The sequence below is a fragment of the Microcebus murinus genome, chromosome 12 (genome assembly GCF_040939455.1).
Source record: "Microcebus murinus isolate Inina chromosome 12, M.murinus_Inina_mat1.0, whole genome shotgun sequence".
NCBI lineage: Eukaryota > Metazoa > Chordata > Mammalia > Primates > Cheirogaleidae > Microcebus > Microcebus murinus.
The window spans coordinates 26479389-26499949 of NC_134115.1; the positions used below are offsets into that span (position 1 = coordinate 26479389).

General features: G+C 36.0%; 1 protein-coding gene across 4 annotated transcripts in view; it reads right to left on the bottom strand.

The window, feature by feature from the left end:
- C12H9orf85 (chromosome 12 C9orf85 homolog) overlaps positions 1-20561 on the bottom strand; it is an 80984-nt gene that overhangs the window by 30946 nt on the left and 29477 nt on the right. For 3 of the 4 annotated variants that reach the window (XM_076008635.1, XM_012770902.3, XM_076008634.1), the window contains exon 2: positions 5424-5530. In XM_076008635.1, the coding sequence (XP_075864750.1) occupies positions 5424-5530 (107 nt within the window). Of the gene's footprint in view, positions 1-5423; positions 5531-8374; positions 8431-20561 lie in introns of all 4 variants that reach the window. The other variant, XM_076008633.1, reaches the window with a different exon arrangement.

A 20561-nucleotide genomic window follows, 5' to 3' on the forward strand; every position in this document is an offset into this window, starting at 1 on the left:
CAGCCTGGAGACAGCTAAACAAGTGAAACAATATTTCACATTTTAACCAATGGCAATATTCAGAGTGCCTGAAAAAAATGAATCTTTACACAAAAGACACATCTGGGATCAAAGTAAACTTCTCATACAAATTTTAACAAAGGGCAAATTATAACTTATAGGTGATTAGCTTGAATAAAACATGTAAAATTTCAAAACAAGTTATGGTACTGTAAGTATCACCAATAGATTCAAATCCCTTACAATGTTGGTCAAGTCTTTTTTTTTTTTTTTTTGAGACAGAGTCTTACTCTGTTGTCTAGGCTAGAGTGCCAAGGCATCAGGCTAGCTCACAGCAACCTCAGCAAGCTCCTGGGCTCAAGCAATCCTCCTGCCTCAGCCTCCCGAGTAGGTGGGACTACAGGCATGTGCCACTATGCCCGGTTAATTGTTTCTACATATTTTTAGTTGTCCAGCTAATTTCTTTCTATTTTGAGTAGAGATGGGGTCTCACTCTTGCTCAGGCTGGCCTCAAACTCCTGAACTCGAATGAACGATCCTCCCACCTTGACCTCCTCCCAGAGTGTTATGATTATAGGCGTGAGCTACCCATGCCCAGTCAAGGTCAAGTCTTAATACACACAAAAAGCAAGGTGAATATAAGAGAGTTATACTTTCTATAACACTGTTAATACTGGATTAGAGTTTGAAATCTAGGTTCTCCAATATACCTGATATATACCTATGTTCAGGACAATCTGAAATTCATGATGTTCTAGGTCAGGCTTGTAACCTCCTAAGTAATATGTTCAGACTGATTGGGTTATGCTACCCCAAAATACAGCACCTTGGAATAATGAATATATTAAGCTGAAGAAATCTGAGAAACGGCAGGTGCAGGAAGAACCCTCTGACTTTCTCCTGAAGTAGGCCTTGTTAAAGTAGGTAAAATCCTTGTTAAGTAGGTTTCTGCCCACCCCCTCCTTCCCCCTGGTTGATTCCCATTGCGTTATACTTCCTTCTGTGTACATGTGTGTTCATCAGTTAGTTCCAATTTAATAGCAAGTACATGTGGTATTTGTTTTTCCATTCTTTAGAGACTTCACTTAGGATAAGAGTCTCCAGTTCCATCTACATTGTTGCAAAAGGCATTAAGTCATCCTTCCTTCATGGCTGAGTAGCATTCCATGGTATATATACACCACATTTTGTTAATCCACTCATGAATTGATGGGCATTTGGGTTAATGGCACATCTTCGCAATTGTGAATTCTAAAGATCGAGGGACAGTGAGAAAAATCTGAATGAACAGGTCTTGCTAAGTGTCCCCCAGCTTACTACTCTTGGCTCATACTCCTTTGTCCTATCACATTTTCCCACAATTTTCCACTCTTCATCAAACCTAGCATAAAAACACTCAGTTTACCTGTTTCTTTGGATTTTCATTTTCTTATGAAGGCTTTTGATCTTATGAAGTGTCACATTACAACTTATATTAAATATATCTGTTATGGTTTTTGCTTGTTAATCTGTTTTTTGTTACAGAGCCTTAGCTGAGGAAAGCGTATTTTTCCCCCTCCCATACAAGACCTTGTTTTGACTAGTAATTTCATAGTCTCTCATGAGCTACAATTTTTTTTCGCATTAGCTTGTTCTATACTGTGGTATAGAACACAGTTAATTCCTTCATGGAAATCTAAAGTTTTATAGTGCTAACAGTTGCCAAATTTTCCTACTGCTAATTTGAACCAGTGAGCATAAAGTTTGGGTTTTTTTATTCCTAGAAATCTTCCTTTAAGCTTTTTTGTTTTTTGTGACAGAGGCTCAACTATGTTCCCTGAGCTAGAGTGCCATGCCATCAGCCTAGCTCACAGCAACCTAAAACTCCTGGGCTCAAGCAATTCTTCTGCCTTGGCCTCCCAAGTAACTGGGACTACATGTGCCACCATGCCCGGCTAATTTTTTCTATTTTTGCTAGATATAGGGTCTCACCCTTGCTCAGGCTGGTCTTGAACTGCTGAGCTCAAATGATCTGCCAGCCTCAGCCTCCCAGGGTGCTAGGATTACAGGCGTGAGATGCAGGGCGCCTGGCCCCTTTAAGCTTTTTAATGTCTTTGCTATCTGTAGCTTGGTATTTTGTACAATATAGCATTTCCTTTGTTTTGTATTCATTGTGAACTAGTGTGTGGCTAACCTCATCTGCCTCAGTGTGATATAGAACAGCAGTTCTTGAGGTCCCCTTTAGCCCTCATCTCCTTGTCACCTTTGAAGCCCCTTGAAGGCATCTGGATCACTGTACTGCCCAGGTAGTGGCAACATCACCATAAACTACCCTGACTTCAGGGACTTCAATGACTCTAAGGTAGGACACAGTTGCTGGTCTTCAGGTGTATGTGTTCACATCCAACCCATTCTTAAAGGTTCATGTGTTATAAACCTAAAAAACTAATTATAAGATTTGCTACTAAAACTGTTTCCTTTTACTTAGTTTTTAAACTAGCATTGTTTGTTGAGTCTGTCCTTCTGAATAAAATATTTGTCCTTCTGAATAAAATATTTGTCGTTCTAGGACTTAAATCATGCAAACTCTTCTAGAGTCATAAAAATATTAAGATTATAAGTAATATACAAAAAGAGGTAAAGCCCAAAAGCTGTCTAGAACAAATCAGTTCAGAAATTCTACAGCAAAATATAGCATTTGGAAAATTTACCATAACTGATATGATCTTTTACATACTGGCACATTTGTAATGAAGACAAACATATAGAATGTAGTACATATTAAAGATAGGATATTAAAATACAGATAATGGATAAGGCAGGAACATTTTTAAATGATTTCTTTTGTTACACAGCACTAATTTATTAAAGTACTGTGGCCATATAAATGTTTATTACTGTATTATATTTCAAATTCTTTTAGGAAATAATACTAGGAAGAGAAAATAGAAATTGATGTTGAAATCTTAAAATACCTTTGTAGAAATAATGACTTATTTAAAATATTCAAAGAGCTTCAAACCTTATATTAGGCCTATTAATTAAAACATGATTTATTGTTCAACCAGTATCCAAGTACTATAGTACAGACACAGTTAATTCATTCATGGAAATTTAACATTTTATAGTGCAAACACTTGCCAAATTTCCCTTCTATTAATTTGGACCAGTGAGTATAAAACTCATTAGACTTGTTTAAAAGTGGTTATTTTTTTTTTTTTGAGGCAATGATGGAGAATAAGAAGTAAAGACTGAAAGATCAGAGAGAGATCTTTGTAAAGCTATTTAAAAGGAGGGTCAACTATACCTGTAACAAATACTAAAAATTCTGCTCTGAAAGGGTAATAAAGAAAAGCAAACAGACAAAACCTAAAGAGCTTAAGTTAGTTTATCCTTCCTTGAATCTTTCACCTTTCAGTATTAAAAAGAAGCATCTGGATGGTCATCGTGGCTCATGCCTATAATCCCAGCACTTTGGGAAGCCAAGATGGGAGGATTGCTTAAAGCTAAGACTTCGAGATATACCTTGGCAACATAGTGAGAGACTGTCTCTATAAGAAAAAAAAAAAAAAGAAAAATTAGCCAGGCATTGTGGCAGGCATCTGTTGTCCTAGCTACTCCGGAGGCTGAGGCAGAAGGATTGCTTGCTCTGAAGAGTTCAAGGCTACAGTGAGCTATAATTGTGCCACTGCACTCCAGCCTGGGTGACAGAGCAAGACCCAGTCTCAAGAAAAGAAATAAAATAAAAAGAAGCACCTTAGGCAAAACAACTGCCCAAATTAAAACACTGAAAGCTATTAAATATTGATGTAAACAAATTATACCTTGAGTTTTAGATTTGCCAAAAGGCTGACAATTTTTCAATAGAAATAAACACCAAAAGTTATACCTATTTGGACTGACTTTCTAAACTTTAAGTCTGTGGTCTTCAACCCCCAGGCCAATGACTGCTTATGCTCCAAGGCCTATTAGGAATTGGGTCCCAGAGCTTCACAGAGAGCAAGCAAAGCTTCATCTGTATTTACAGCTGCTCCCCGTTGCTCTGTATCCCTGCCTGAGCTCCCAGTCCCCACTACTCCTACTGTCTGTAGAAAAATTGTCTCCCGTAGAAAAATTGTCTTCCATGAAACTAGTCCCTGGTGCCAAAAAGGTTGGGGACTGCTGCTTTAAGTAAAATTTCTTCCCATAGAAAGAGGGACTATGTTCAAGGAAGATGCAACTACTAAATAGCTAAAAGGAAAATAAAGCAACAATGAGCAAATTTGTTCTCAATAGCTACTATATAGATCACCAAATTAAATTTCATAATGTAAAAGGAACAATGCTAATTTTTACTTAAGATTATCACTTTCTCTTTCATGTAGCAATTACCCTCCAATATTATCCTTATTTTACTGGGTATAAGATGTTAGGAAGCTGTACAGGAGATGCACATAAGGCTGATGATTTAAGAGAACTTCAGAATTGTAGAAGGGTTAGAAACTAAAGAATCAGAAACAAAGTCCAGTATCTTTTTATTTCAACCTACATCTCCAAACGAATGAAATTGTAAGTTATCAACCTAATGATTCATTTATGATACTCAACGTAAGCTATTTTAGTAATCTTCATTAGTTGAATTAACAAGTCAGACCCCTTTTAGGAACTGGTAAAGACAATCTATGGTAAATAAAGTTATCTTATCAGTGGGAGATAGTATTTTACAAAACTGTTTCCTCTTGGTCCCAACCTACCTTTTATAAATAAATGGGTTTTATAAAAAATGCTGCATTATTTATTTATGGAAGAATGAAGCAGGGAATGTTGAATCTAGTTTTTTTTTTGAGTCCCACACTGTTGCCCTGGCTAGAGTACAGTGGGATCAGCATGGTTCATTGCAACCTCCAACTCTTGGGCTCAAGCGATCCTCCTGCCTCAGCTTCCTGGGTAGCTGGGACTACAGGCACCTGACACTACACGTACCTAATTTTTCTTTTTTTTATAGAGACAGTGTCTCAGCTCTTGTTCATGCTGATCTTTAACTCCTGACCTCAAGAGATCTTCACATATTGGCCTCTCAGGGTGCTATGATTACAGGTGTGGGCTACCATGCCAGCCTTGAATTTATCTTTTTTTTTTTAAAGTGTGAAATGAAGTTTATTAAGGAAGGACAAGAAAGGTTTACAGAGCAAGAGCAAGATGTAGGTTCATAGAGTAAAAGCAAGATATTTTTGCCACAGAATGACGAATGGACCCCTCTGTTGTAACAAATGGGTCCCTGAATCTACTTTTTTAATCTGTCTGCCTTCACAAACCAAGATTCAGCATGCAAGATGAAATTCTACATGGGAGAATGGAAATTTTTCTTTATTTACTTTAATATTTATTTGGCTACAATTTTGAAAATGAAATAATAAACTATGATATATACATTACCAGTAAGGTAATTTAAAAACTGAACTCACCATTTTTTAGGTTTTGATAATGGTTTGTATTTGCTGTATTTTACACGCCATTCAAGAACTTCTTTACAGCGCTGACATACACCATCATGAAGTTTTGCGTTAATTTTCTTAAAAACAAATAGAAAAAACACATTGAGAATTTCAGTGGTGAGGCAGCATCGAAAACCCCATAAAAAAGCACAGGAGAAATTCAACATTAAAAATAATAATAATCTAACTTTAATCTGCATAACATTTCATGATATATTATGTATTTTTATGTACAGTACTCAATTTGGTTTTTACAAAGGCAATGCTTCTTAAGTGAGTGCAGCTCAGAATCACCTAGAAAACTTTTTTTTTTTTTTTTGAGAGAGAGTCTCACTCTGTTGCCCTGGCTAGAGTGCCGCAGCGTTAGTCTCAAACTCCTGGGCTTAAGCAATCCTTCTGCCTCAGCCTCCCGAGTAGCTGGGACTACAGGCATGCACCACATGCCTGGCTAATTTTTTTCAATATAGTTTTATTTAGCCAATTAATTTCTTTCTATTTTTAGTAGAGACAGGGTCTCGCTCTTGCTCAGGCTGGCTTCCAACTCCTGACCTCAAGTAATCCTCCTGCCTCGGCCTCCCAGAGTACTAGGATTATAGGCGTGAGCCACCGCACCCAGCCCTAGAAAACTTTTTAACCTCCTGGCAGATACATTTTGAGAAAGTTCTCCCCATTGATCTTAATTTATACGTTTGTTAAAATTCAAACTGTACATTTAAGATATGTACATTTTACTGTATGTAAATTATACCTCACTGAAAATGTAATAATAAAAAAGAAAACCTAGGCCGGACGCGGTGGCTCACGTCTGTAATCCTAGCATTCTGGGAGGCCGAGGCGGGTGGATTGCTCAAGGTCAGGAGTTCAAAACCAGCCTGAGCAAGAGCGAGACCCGTCTCTACTATTCTACTATAAATAGAAATTAATTGGCCAACTAACATATATATAAAAAATTAGCCGGGCATGGTGGTGCATGCCTGTAGTCCCAGCTACTTGGGAGGCTGAGGCAGGAGGATCACTTGAGCCCAGGAGATTGAGGTTGCTGTGAGCTAGGCTGACGCCACAGCACTCACTCTAGCCTGAGCAACTGTTCGAGGCAAGGACCCTCAAAGACCCTCAACTCCCCTATGACTCGTCCTACGCATGGGCTTTGCCCTGGAAAATTCCAGCTATAGCTCCGAGAAGAATGCATTCCATGACGTGCTGACCACGGAATGCTCCAGTGTGTGCTAACTGCAATTGTTCCCGACCACCTGCCAGGTTGGGGTTGAGTAATCAGTCACAAACAGCTTCCATACCGATAAGACGCTGATTGGGGCTGATTGCCCCAGACCCAAGCCTCATCGTCACCCCACTCTATTTTTCTGTTTCTACTTCCTTGTTTCTGTATGCTTATAAAACCTACAAAGAATTCAAGTAAAGTAGACCTTGACAACCATTTGCTTGGTCTCGTTCCTTTCTCTCCTTTCTCTCGCCCATCTCTTTCAGGCACGGTCCCCCTTGACCCCCACGAGTAATAGAAGGTCCCTCGGGCCGGGACAGGCAACAAAGTGAGACTCTGTCTCAAAAAAAAAAAAAAAAAAAAAAAAGAAAACCTAGCTCCTATGTTAAGACTATCATTTCAACAATTCAAATCCTAACAGCGAGTTGAAATTAAACTGGGAAATCAGATAGTCCTAAATTGTCACTCTGTAGGGGAGAGCAGAGACTGAAATTTGAGGAGGGAGTGCCAGGGAGAAGCTGGAAGCAAGACGGCATTTCATTATTCAGTTTAATCCTTTAGTACTCTCTATATAAAGAAAATGTTTTAGAAAAGTTCCCCCTACTAATCTGATTTCTTCAAAATAAAAATATTTATGTGCATGTGAATATGAGGGGTGGGAAAAGGGCTTTATGAAAGGAAAAACTTTTTTGTTGTAATTTTCTTCACAAAATGTTGGGAAAGGAGGATAGGAAAAATTTCAATGTCTCATGTATTCTATGTAACAGTTTTATTTACTCATTTGATTCAGTACTCTATCTTCACAGAATACTCAAGAGTTCTCTAATTGGGCTATGGAAGCTTGGTCTTTGCCTATTGTTGGAATAATGAATAGAGAACATTTTAAATTTTCTTTGCTTCTTTTGTTTCCTTTTTTATTAATAATTTCTCAAGTGGGGAAAGAAACATCACAAAGATGCAGACTCTTTGTAAGGCTATTTGATAGTAAGTTAAAAGCACAATGTTTTAGACAAAATCATTTTGAAAGAAAATAAAACTTTCGAACAGTGCTTAATATTCCTGAAAATTCTAAACAAGATAAAATATTTGAAAAAACATTTAATCAAAGAGAAAATATTAATATTTCAGGGGTATTCTCAAAATCCATAAATTAAGCTGCAAATATATTATGCTTGAGTTTAACTCTGTAGTGGAAAATATATTCTGTTACTTATGAATTATGTCTGGGTGTATTCCTTCCTTTCTGACATAAAGTCCCTGGGAAAATAAGTTCCTCATGTCATTATATTTCTTTTTTCTTTTTTTTTTTTTTTGAGACAGAGTCTCACTTTGTTGCCCAGGCTAGAGTGAGTGCCGTGGCATCAGCCTAGCTCACAGCAACCTCAAACTCCTGGGCTCAAGCAATCCTGCTGCCTCAGCCCCCCCAAGTAGCTGGGACTACAGGCACGCGCCACCGTGCCCGGCTAATTTTTTCTATATAAATTAGTTGGCCAATTAATTTCTTTCTATTTATAGTAGAGACAGGGTCTCACTCTTGCTCAGGCTGGTTTCGAACTCCTGACCTTGAGCAATCCACCAGCCTTGGCCTCCCAGAGTGCTAGGATTACAGGTGTGAGTCACCACGCCCAGCCTGCATGTCATTATATTTCTTCCTTACTCTGGTCTACCACCTGTTGCCAGAAAGAAGGGAATCTGTACTTACACACCAAACTCCTCTTCCTCTCATCCTTGGTACCTGGTCATCATACACAGGTCTGGCTAAGAAACACAGAACCAAAATTCTCATTTTTTGTTTTAACTGTTCTCTGTTGCATAGAATATCTTATTAAAAGCATTACTTATATTTTCTTTTTCTTTCTTTTTTTTTTTTTTTTTTGAGACAGAGTCTCACTTTGTTGCCCAGGCTAGAGTGAGTGCCGTGGCATCAGCCTAGCTCACAGCAACCTCAAACTCCTGGGCCCAAGTGATCCTACTGCCTCAGCCTCCCTAGTAGCTGGGACTACAGGCATATGCCACCATGCCCGCCTAATTTTTTCTATATATTTCAGTTCACCAATTAATTTAATTTCTTTCTATTTTTAGTAGAGACAGGTCTCGCTCTTGCTGGTTTCGAACTCCTGACCCTGAGCGATCAGCCCGCCTCAGCCTCCCAGAGTGTTAGGATTACAGGCTCACGTGAGCCACTACACCCGGCTACTTATATTTTCTTAACTCTAACAATAATAGAAAAAAACCAATGACTTTGAACTGTATGAACAATATGAATGTGATATAAACTTTCTAATTGGAATTCTTGGACAGTTGAACATTTATTTCATTACTGGCAATTTTATTATATATATATAATACATTCTGCTTGTTATCTAGGCAGCATTCTTTGGTTTCTTGTTTGTTTCTGTATCCAATTTCTGACCTGTTCATCTTGATTTACAAAGCTGTGCATAGTTTAGAAACTGGTTTCTTTAGGGTGGATCGACAGTAGAACAAAACAGGTCTTTGTGAGAACTTGTCCTGTGAGTGATGGCTGAAGCGGTATAAATGGAGATGCTGTACAGAGTTCACATGACTAATAGGCACTACTATAAAATTAAACTTGATTTTTATGTGTTAAGAAATGAATGAGGGTAAGAATGAGAATGAATAGTACTTTTCACATAAAAATTGGTGCAGAAAGAAAGAAAAGCGTATACCTTGTTTTACTATATTTTGGCAAATAAAAGTGAATTCCTGAGATGTGAGCAAAGAAAGCTAAATCCTAGTTCTAGGAATCCTTCTGCCTGGGGCAAAGGAGATGACAATCTTACCTTACTTACAACTATGTTTACAACTAACTCCGTTTGGCAATTAATTTTAGCACATCCCTTATGGTAGAAAATCATAGGTTATTAAGGTTAAGATTTAAATATGCCCAAATATAAAATCAAAAGTTAGTTTTGTAAGTAGAAAATCCTTTAAAGATCATTTAGTGCTATAAGTTACTTTCCAGATTTTTAAAGAAAAAAAAATTTTCTATGGAAGAGTTCACTGAATTTTGGAATCACCTAAAGAGAACTTGAATACATTTTCAAGTTAGAATAAACTTAAGATACATCAAAATATACCCCTACCGAACATATACATAACAGCTTAAAAATGTCTTAGCCATCATTCATTCATACAACATATATTTGAGAGTAATTGTTGTTAGCCCAGTTTTAAGCATTTTGTTGTCAAATAATACATCTTTGGTAATGTAATACAGCAACCCCAGACAGACACTGGGTGAGGAAGGACTTCAAAGAAGATAGCAAGAGAAAATTGTAAATACGACATCTGTATCAACATGCTGAGGCTGAAAAATATTTTATAAAATACAAAGTGTCTTTTAACAGAAGGAAGACAGTACTATTAGGGGAAAGGAATTTGAATACCATTCACAACTAATGTAATTTTCCCTTAGGATTTTTTTTGTGCATCATAATTCTTTCAGAAATTCCAATGGCAAAACAATGACATATTTTACTTTCCTTAATTATAAAAAATAGAATTAAAAAAAATGAAATTCTCATAGAAAAATGTCAATTCCAACTGCTGGGTACAGTAGTGCAGAGGCTCACGCACTCTGGGAGGCTGAGGTGGGTGGATTGCTTGAGCTCAGGAGTTTGAGACCAGCCTGAGCAAGAGCAAGACCCTGTCTCTACTAAAAATAGAAAAATTAGCCAGGTGTGGTGGCATATGTCTGTAGTCCCAGCTACTTGGTAGTCTGAGGCAGGAGTATTGCTTGAGCCTAGGAGCTTGAGGCTGCAGTGAGCTATGATGATGCCACTGTACTCCACCCAGGGTGACAGAGCAAGACTGTCTCAACAACAACAAAAAAAGGAAGCTGAAAATCCATTTCCATAAACCGGCCTTGTTCTTTCCTCTGCATTACTCCTTCCCCTCAAAAAAGGCATTTTACTCTAGCTACAAAAATGTTACTCTAGAAAATAGAAAATTTTATGTTATTTAATTATATTTAAAAGTATATATTTTCTAATTTTCTAGAAATATTTCCTGATTTTAAATTTAGGTAGAGGATAAAAAAATCCCTGGATTTGGAGACAAGAACTTCTATGACTAATAATAATGGTGTGAAAATCTTTCAGGCTATGACTTTCATATCATAAACTACATTATTTTAAATCCTTTTAATATGGCTAGAACATTGTTGGACAAGAAGTATCTCATAAGACACAACCAAAAAAATAGATGAGGGAATCAGAATGAGAGAAAAATAAGGACAGCAGGGAAAATTACAAAGCAGATAGAGTGCAGCTGGGAAGTGTGCCCGTTAGACATGGGCTACAACAAATGAGATCTCAGCTTTCCAGCAGCCAGTAAAACATAACTCAATGTCTGTAACATACCAAAAATCCAGTTTCTCAGAAGCAGCACAATTATTCTGTTATTGAAACCCAAAATTAAAAAAAATAATAAAAGAAACCCAAAGTTTCATCTTTCCCACAACATGTGATACAGTAAGCAGTGTTCTCAAAAACATCCTTCTATAACAAAGCATTTCACAGAATTGTCTTCTCCTGGTTCTCAATGTAGGCCAGTGTTCAAATGCTCAAACAGAGGGCAGTGAAAAAGTTATTCTTAGGAGTACTACCCCTGATAGTCATAGGATCTATAGGAATGCAATGCACATCATAAGGTCATCTTCAATAAATACTATTTCTCTCAACTAAGCTCAAAACATATCCTTCTATTATGAGAAATATCAAACTTGCAGAAAAAAGTTAAAACAATAATTTTAATACACAACAACATACACACTCCCAAGAGACAATCGTTAACATTTTACCTTTTAGCTTTTCATGTATATGAGTACAGTTAAAAAAAAGTTACTGGTGGCCAGGTGCAGTGGCTCAGGTCTGTAATCCTAGCACTCTGGGAAGCCGAGGTGGGAAGATCAGGAGTTTGAGACCAGCCTGAGCAAGAGTGAGACCCCATCTCTACTAAAAATAGAAAGAAATTAGCTGGACAACTTAAAATAGATAGCAAAAATTAGCCAGGCATGGTAGCACATGCCTGTAGTCCCAGCTACTCGAGAGGCTGAGGCTCAGGAGTTTGAGGTTGCTGTGAGCTAGGCTGACGCCATGGCACTCTAGCCCAGGCAAAGAGTGAGACTCTGTCTCAAAAAAAAAAACAAAAAACCTGACAAAAATGTTACATTCACCTCTTAATACTCATCATACCCTAGAAATAAAGACTTTCTCAACAATACTGTTAAGTAAAAAAATAAAGACTTTCTAACCTCAATACTGTTACCACACCTAAGAAAAATGAAAAATATCCCAATGTCATCCAATGTACTCAATCTAATATTGAAATTTTCTCAACTTCTCCCAAAATGGCTTTTCAGAGCTGTTTTTTCCCCTCCCTAAATCAGGATCAAATCAGTATTGTTTAGCTATTCTCTCTCTTTTGATCTAGAATGGTCCCTTCCTCGTCTTTTATCCTCTATTACATGGATGTTTTTGAAGACACCAGGCAAGTTATTTTAGAGACTATCTCACATTCTGGGTTTGTCTGGTTGTTTTCTCTTGCTGTAATTTAACTCATTACTTTATTTCCTAAATTTCTTTAAATGGTTTACAGGCTTAATTACATCCAGGTTAAGTACTTTTTTGATCAGAATAGTTTACAGGTGGTGCTGCTCCTGCTGCTGTGTACTTCAATTACTCCAAGTCAGGAAACATAATGTTCCAGTTCTCATCTAGTCAGCAAAGCTGAATTTGACTGATAACTTAATCAGGGTGGGATTAATTAGGGAGGTGATACAGATCTCTCAAAATTATAAAGATTACAATAATCTATGGAGGCTATGTTAATAGACTATTCCACAATATCCACAATAACATACCACCTCCTGGTTTTAGTATCCATTCATGATCCTTGCCTGAATCAATCCTTTTACTAAGAGATGAAGAATGCTAACTCTAATTCTACTCTTTCCATATTAATTAAAAAAAAAAAAAGATTGCCAGCTTAAGTCAGTTTTGAGATATACTATATAGACAATAAAATTTGCCCTTTTTAGGTATACCGTTCCAGGAATCTGACAATCAAAATATAGAACATTTCCATCACTCCAAAAAGTTCCCTCATGCTCCTCCATTGTCAATCCCCTCTACTACTTGCCAGATAACACTGATTTTTAATCTGCTCCTATATTTTTGCCTTTTCCAGAATGCCATATAAATGGAATGATAAAGTATATGGCCATTTGAGCTCTTTCCTTTTACTGGTGAATAGTATTTCACTGTATGTATCAGGATCAAATCAGTATTGTTCAGCTGTTTTCTCTCTTGATGCTAGAATGGTTCCTAGATCAAAATGAATGAATGATGTTTATTCATTCACCAATTAAAGAACATTTCGAGTTGTTTCTAGCTTGAGGTCGCTAATAAATATTTGCATACAAGTTTTTGTGTGGAGATATTTTCATTTATCTTGGGTTAATTCCTAGGAATGGTATTGTTGGCCTATATAATTTAATGTTTAATTTTATAAAAAACCAACAGTTTTTCAAAGTTGCTATATCATTTTGCATTCCATCAGCCATGTGCGAAGATCCAGTTTTCCTACATCCTTTCCAGCAATTAAAGTTTTTATTGTTTTCACCATTCAAATACGTATGTAGTTTTATCTCATTATGATTTTAATTTGCATTTCTCTAATAATTAATAATGTTAAACATCTTTTCATGTGCCTACTTGCCATCATGTATTTTCTTTGGTGAAGTCTATTCAAGTCTTTTGTCCATTTTTTAATTGGATAGTTCATTTCTTTACTATTAAGATATGAGAGTTCTATATATATTACTGATACTAGCCCTTTATCAGATACATGCAGATATAGTCTCCCAATCTATGCTTTTATTTCCATTATCTTAACAGTATTTTTTTAAGAGCAGATCTTTTTAATTTCAAAGAGGGAACAATTTGTGAATTATTTTCTTTTATAAACCATAGTTTTTGTCTGAAATCTAACAAATCTTTGAAGAATCACAAAGATCTTCATCTATGTTTTCTTTTTTTTTTTTTTTTTTGAGACGGAGTTTCACTCTGTTGCCCTGAGTAGGTTGCTGTGGCGTCAGCCTAGTTCACAGCAACCTCAAACACCTGGGCTCAAGCGATCCTCCTGCCTCAGCCTCCCAGGTAGCTGGGACTTCATGTGCTTGGCATCATGAACGGCTAATTTTTTTTTTTTCTATTTTAGTGGAGACAGGGTCTCACTCTTGCTCAGGTTAGTCTTGAACACCTGAGCTCAAGTGACCCTTCACCTCTGTCGCAGAATGCTAGGATTACAGGGTGAGACACAGTGCCTGGCTTTCATCTACGATTTCTCCTGGATGTTTAGTAATTTTAGGTTTTATATTTAGTCTATAATCCATTTTGAGTTAACTTTTGTATATGGTGCAGAATATGGGTGAAAATTCCTTTTAAATTATATATGGATGTACAATTGATCTAGCACCATTGAAATGCCTTTGTACCTTTCTCAAAAATTAAATATGTGTGGGTCTATTTCTGTACTCAATATTCTGTTACATTAATCTGCATCTTCTCTTTCACCAGTACTATCCTGTCTTAATTACTGTAGCTTTGTGGTAAGTCTTGAAATCAGTACTGTGAGTCCTGCAACATTTTTTTCTACCAAAATTGTTTGACTATTCTAATTTCTTTGTTTTTCCATATAAATTTTATTATCTATTGATTTCAACAAAAAAAAAGTTGCTATGATTTTTATTAGTATTTCACTGAAACTGTAAGTCAATTTTGGGGAGAATTGACATCTTAACAATATTGAATCTTTTAATCCATGAGCATTCCATTCCTGGGATAAACCCCACTTATTTGTAATGTATCATCCTTTTTATTTATTGATGAGTTCCATATGCTACTATTTTGTTGAGGATTTTTGTGTGTATGTTCATAAGTGATATTGGCCCATAATACTTTGGGGTTTTTCTGATAATATCTTTGTCTGGTTTTAGTTTTGTCTGTTTTGGTTCTTAGTTGCTAGAGAATTCATATGCAAGGGTTAAAAGGACTTAACCATTTGCACTCACTTGCTTTTTTCTCATTATCCACTTGACATTATCCACACGTGACATCTGAGTGGAAAGGGTTAAAATAGGTAAAGATCTTATATATTTCACAGGTGGGCTCAGTGGCTCATGCCTGTAATCCTAGCACTCTGGGAGGCCAAGGTGGGAGGACAGCTTGCGGTCAAGAGTTCGAGATCAGCCTGAGCAAGAGCGGAGACCCGTCTCTACTAACATGGAAAAAAAAATTAGCCGGGCGTGATGGTAAGCACATGTAGTCCCAGCTACTTGGGAGGCTGAGGCAAGACAATTGCTTGAGCCTAAGAGTTTGAGGTTGCCGTGAGCTACGCTGACACCATGGCACTCTAGCCTGGACAACAGAGTGAGACTCCGTCTGAAAAAACAAAACAAAACCCCCCAAAAAACCCACTTATATATTTTAGAAGAACACTAGAGTATTTTTAAAAAATCTTGTAGAGTAAGGTCAAATCCATATTTTTTTTTTTTTTCTTTTTTTTTTTTTTGAGACAGAGTCTCACTTTTTTGTCCAGGCTAGAGTGAGTGCCGTGGCGTCAGCCTAGCTCACAGCAACCTCAAACTCCTAGGCTCGAGCGATCCTTCTGCCTCAGCCTCCCGAGTAGCTGGGACTACAGGCATGAGCCACCATGCCCGGCTAATTTTTTATATATATATCAGTTGGCCAATTAATTTCTTTCTATTTATAGTAGAGACGGGGTCTCGCTCTTGCTCAGGCTGGTTTTGAACTCCTGACCTTGAGCAATCCGCCCGCCTCGGCCTCCCAAGAGCTAGGATTACAGGCGTGAGCCACCGCGCCCGGCCAAATCCATATTTTTAAATGTTTAAAAGTAGTGTTTTTTCTTCACACACCCAGAAAATCATTTATGCTAACTATAATTCTCAATTTCTTACAGTTATAGCTAGCCTTTGATCTGATCATATATACTTACAGAAGATTCATAAGAGTCAACTTTATATGGTCATAAATATGAATGGGACAAGAGAGAGAACAATGTTCAAACTTCACACAGAAAATCTCTTTTGTACAACATTGTTTATCTCCCTGCTGCTTGGTTTCATAACTATTCTTTCCCTTTAACACGTATTTCTTTACTGCATGTTAACTATATTGTGTGATTTTCTTATGACAAGAATTTATTATTTTTATAGATGAAAAATAACTCTACAGTTCAATTTCATAAATTTAAAACAACATTAAGTATTTACATGTATACTACTAAATTATGTTAATTAATATTAAACAATATATGCATAGATTATATATTATAAATATGTATATGTAAACATATATTCACATTATAGAAATTTCATAAGAATGCAGTAAAGAAAAAAGACAAGTCCTGTCACTCAAAGATTCTACACTTCCCAGCATTTCAGGCATACATATTTATATAAATTTGTTTTTGTCCACACATGTTGTTTTATAACTTTTTACTATTAATTTTTTCACATTAATACACATTTAAAGCATGTTTTTATTGGCTGTATTATAATCTTCCATGTAATAATATCATTTACTAAACTTATTTCCTATTATTAGACAGCTGAATTTTACCACATGCAAAAATCTCATAGCATAGAATATTTGTCCCTTTCTTGGATCAAGTACATACTACTCTATTTAGCTTCTCTAGAATAAGTGTATATGTGTAAGAGGAAAGAAACATAGTTCATGTTCTTGTTTTATCTGCCAATCTACCAATACAGAAATCATTACAAAATGACTGTAGTACTTCTATTTTATAATAATTTATTGTTGCTATTATTTATAATAAAGTAGACAAGAAGTCCCAAATCTGTTTAAATTCCTCAACTCAACTGACTCATATATTTTTTTAAAAGGACCCAATTTATAATAGAATGAGTGTACATAATTATTAGGATATTGAAACAAATGATTCCTAATATTGTCTATAAAAACTTGCTTTGCATTTTTATCCTGGCAGTTAAGATTTTTAAAAGAATAGATGACATTGTCATTTTCTCTTTTGAAAAAGGAATTTAAAAAAGTTCTGGTATAATCAATTTGTTATTACATTTACTACAGACAGAACACTACTACTGTAAGATACAGGATATGAATACTAAGTTCTACTCACTTAAAACTTTCAAACCTATAAACTTTTTAAATGTGATGTGAATTAATGATTTGAATGTCTACTACTCTCAGAAACCTTATTTGGACAAGTTATTGAGTCTTACTATTTTTATGTACTTTATTATTTCATAAAATAAGCTGTCATACAAAGCTCAAATACTTTTAAAATGAGTTCTAGTAGTAAAATGGGTTTTACTGTCATTTAAGGAAAAATATAAAATTAAAGTTACTACAAGTGTACCTCTTTTTGAGAAACTACGTTGTTCAACATAGCTAATTAGAGATTAGCTATCAACATTTATAAGAATTCTTCACAAAAATTTCAGTCCAACTCTCCTTCAAGCAAAATATTACCCTAAAATATTTGATAGACATATTTATGAAATATATAAATATTTCAGGAACCAATGTTTAACATATAAAAATGTAATTAAAGGATATCTTTACTAAGATAAAATGAAGTATATCTAGACTGTGAGCTAAAATAATTAATATTCTTCCCTGAAGTCTCATCTATCATCCTCTCACTCTATATTCATCACAAGTTCTTAAAACACTAATAACGAACTGAGAGAAGTAAAAATATATACTAGAAATACTCAAAATGCTCCTCTTGTTCAATATACTTACAATGTAAGCGTTTTCTTGTCAAGAAATAATATTTGATTCCCTCCTATTTTCCTTGTTGCTGCTGTAATCTTTAATAAACGACATCTGCAAAACTGAACAATCGCATTTTTATCCAAAGACTGAATATAAAATGAGTTCTGATCATCCCAAACAGAGAACTATTCTCTCATTAAGCAAGTAAAGCTATTGTCAGTTACAATTATGCAGATGGGGTTTATGTACAAATTCTGATTTATTTCAGCAGCCAAGCAAACTACCCAGATTTTCCCTGACAAACTTAATACAGACACTTAAGTGGAGCCATATCTGCCTACAGGCAGAAACATGCTGTGACTACCTTTTTTTGGCAGTAGAGAAAACCTATTTAAGCTATTTTATTTTCCAAAGTATATTTTACTAAATTACTTTTAAGGAAATTAAAATAAGTTGGTCCTGTATTCAACAAATATTTCTGAAGCATTCTAACAACTAAACATTGATAAACATATAGCAACTGTAAAAGTTTGAACAAAGAACTCTAGTATGAAGATTTGTTAGAGTGTGTTATGAATATTAGAAAGTATATATTTTTTAATATGCCACAATTTTTATTACAACATGGCTATTTTTTTGAGGGTGGGGAGTTTGATCTCTAAACAATGTTCTATTTAAGGCTCTTTTATACAGAAATTGCCATCATGATTGATATTCAGAGTTTGTTTAGTGTTGCAGGACTCACATGGTAAACATAAAACCCTTATTCGTATTCAGTAGTGTACACTCAATGCTAAACAAAATGGCATAAATGACAGCTGTTTCTTTTAAGAAGATATGCAGGTAATAGGAATGAACACTGAGATACTAGGACAAGTTGATGACACAGTTAGTGAAACTTTTTTTTTTTGAGACAGAGTCTCACTTTGTTGTCCAGGCTAGAGTGAGTGCCGTGGCGTCAGCCTCGCTCACAGCAACCTCAAACTCCTGGGCTCAAGCGATCCTACTGCCTCAGCCTCCTGAGTAACTGGGACTACAGGCATGTGCCACCATGCCCGGCTAATTTTTTATATACATATCAGTTGACCAATTAATTTCTTTCTATTTATAGTAGAGACGGGGTCTTGCTCTTGCTCAGGCTGGTTTTGAACTCCTGACCTCGAGCAATCCGCCCGCCTTGGCCTCCCAGAGAGCTAGGATTACAGGCGTGAGCCACCGCACCCGGCCTAGTTAGTGAAACTTAATTGGCATTGCTTTGGGGAGATTAAACTTGTTATAAAGAAGCGCTTTTAATGCATGGTATATCCGTGCTGCCATGTCACAAAAAGGCAAGTGAGGTAGATGAATGCTTGAGCCTCACAGAAGTACAATCAAGTATAACTATAAATAATACTGACAAAAGTTTACCATCTGACCAGTGGAAAATACTTTCAAGAGATTCAGTTAGCTTACCCTTTGCAGTATTCTAAGCTATTCACGTTGACAATCACATTCATTGTAGTGCCCGCTGCAAGGGAGGCATACAGCCAGCTGTTTTGGCTAAAATATGATGGGAAGGTATTCCCTGGGTTCACTATAAAAATAAGTATTAAACAGTCTAATGCAATCATTGATGGGCTGCTTAAATGAATGATATCTCCTTTATTATGTAGGAAGAGCCCAGTGAAACGGGAAAACAAACAGAAAACTCCAAACCTAATACTATTCCAATGGACTGAACTGGAAACATGGAAGCTCCTTAAGATCTAGGTGGCACTTGTCTGTCATTTGATAATGATTTTCCTCCAAGGGAAACTACTACATTGCCTCCCAATTTCTATCCAAGTGTCCAATGGTCCTTAATATCATCCACACCATTTGCTTGCCACTCATGTTTAATACTCATAAATTTCTTTTTAATGGTATCTTTAGAGCTGGTATAAATCATCTTGCATTTTGAAGGTGCACTTTTAGAAGTCTAGAATACAAATACTAAGAATTGTTTCTTGGACTCTTTTGTTTCATGTGTGGCATTTTACAAAAGCATACTGGCAATCATTCAAAAATAGCAACTGCAGATTTGAGATCTTTCTTATGTTTTAATGTAAGCATTTGTTTATAGCTATAAATTTCCCCCATAGCACTGTTTTGCTGTATCCCTTAAGTTTTGGTATGCTGTGTTTTCATTTTCATTAATTTCTAAGTATTTTTTAATTTCCCTGTGATTTCTTCATTGATTCACTGGTTTGTTGTGTTGTTAAATTTTGACAAATTTGTGAAATTTAGTTTTTCTTCTGTTACTAATTTCTAACTTCAATCCATTATTTTCCAGAAAGATATTTTGTATGATGTCTTTCTAAATCTACTGAGAATTAATTTGTGGCCTAAGATGTGGTCTATTACAAATGTGAACTTGAGAATTAAGTGTATTTTATTGTTGGGTAGTGTTCTGGGTTTTTTCTTTATCTTTTTGAGACAAAGTCTCACTTTGTTGCCCGGGCTAGAGTGCCATGATGTCAGCCTAGCTCCCAGCAACCTTAAACTCCTGGGCTCAAGCAATCCTTCTGCCTCAGCCTCCTGAGTAGCTGGGACTGCGGGAATGCACCACCATGCTTGGCTAATTTTTTCTACATATTTTTTTAGTTAGCCAATTAAGTTCTTTATATTTTTAGTAGAGATGGTGTCTTGCTCTTGCTCAGGCTGGTTTCGAACTCAAACCTTGAGCGATCCTTCTCCCCTTGGCCTCTCAGATTGTTAGGATTACAGGCGTGAGCCATCGCACCTAGCCTGGGTTTTTTCTTTTCTTTTTTTTATACAAGGCTGATAACTACACTGGGCAGTGTTTCATATGTGTCTGTTAAATCTAGTTGGTTTACTGTGTGTTCAAGTCCTCCATTTCCTTACCTATCTTCTGTTTCATTATTCTATCCATTATCAAGAGTGGTGTACCAAAGCCTCCAATGATTATTGTAGAACGATTTCTCCCTTTAATTATTTCAATTTTTGCTTCATATAATTTGATGGTCTATTAGGTGCATAAATGTTTTTAATTGTTAAATCTTCCATATAGATAACTTATTAATATATAATGTCTTC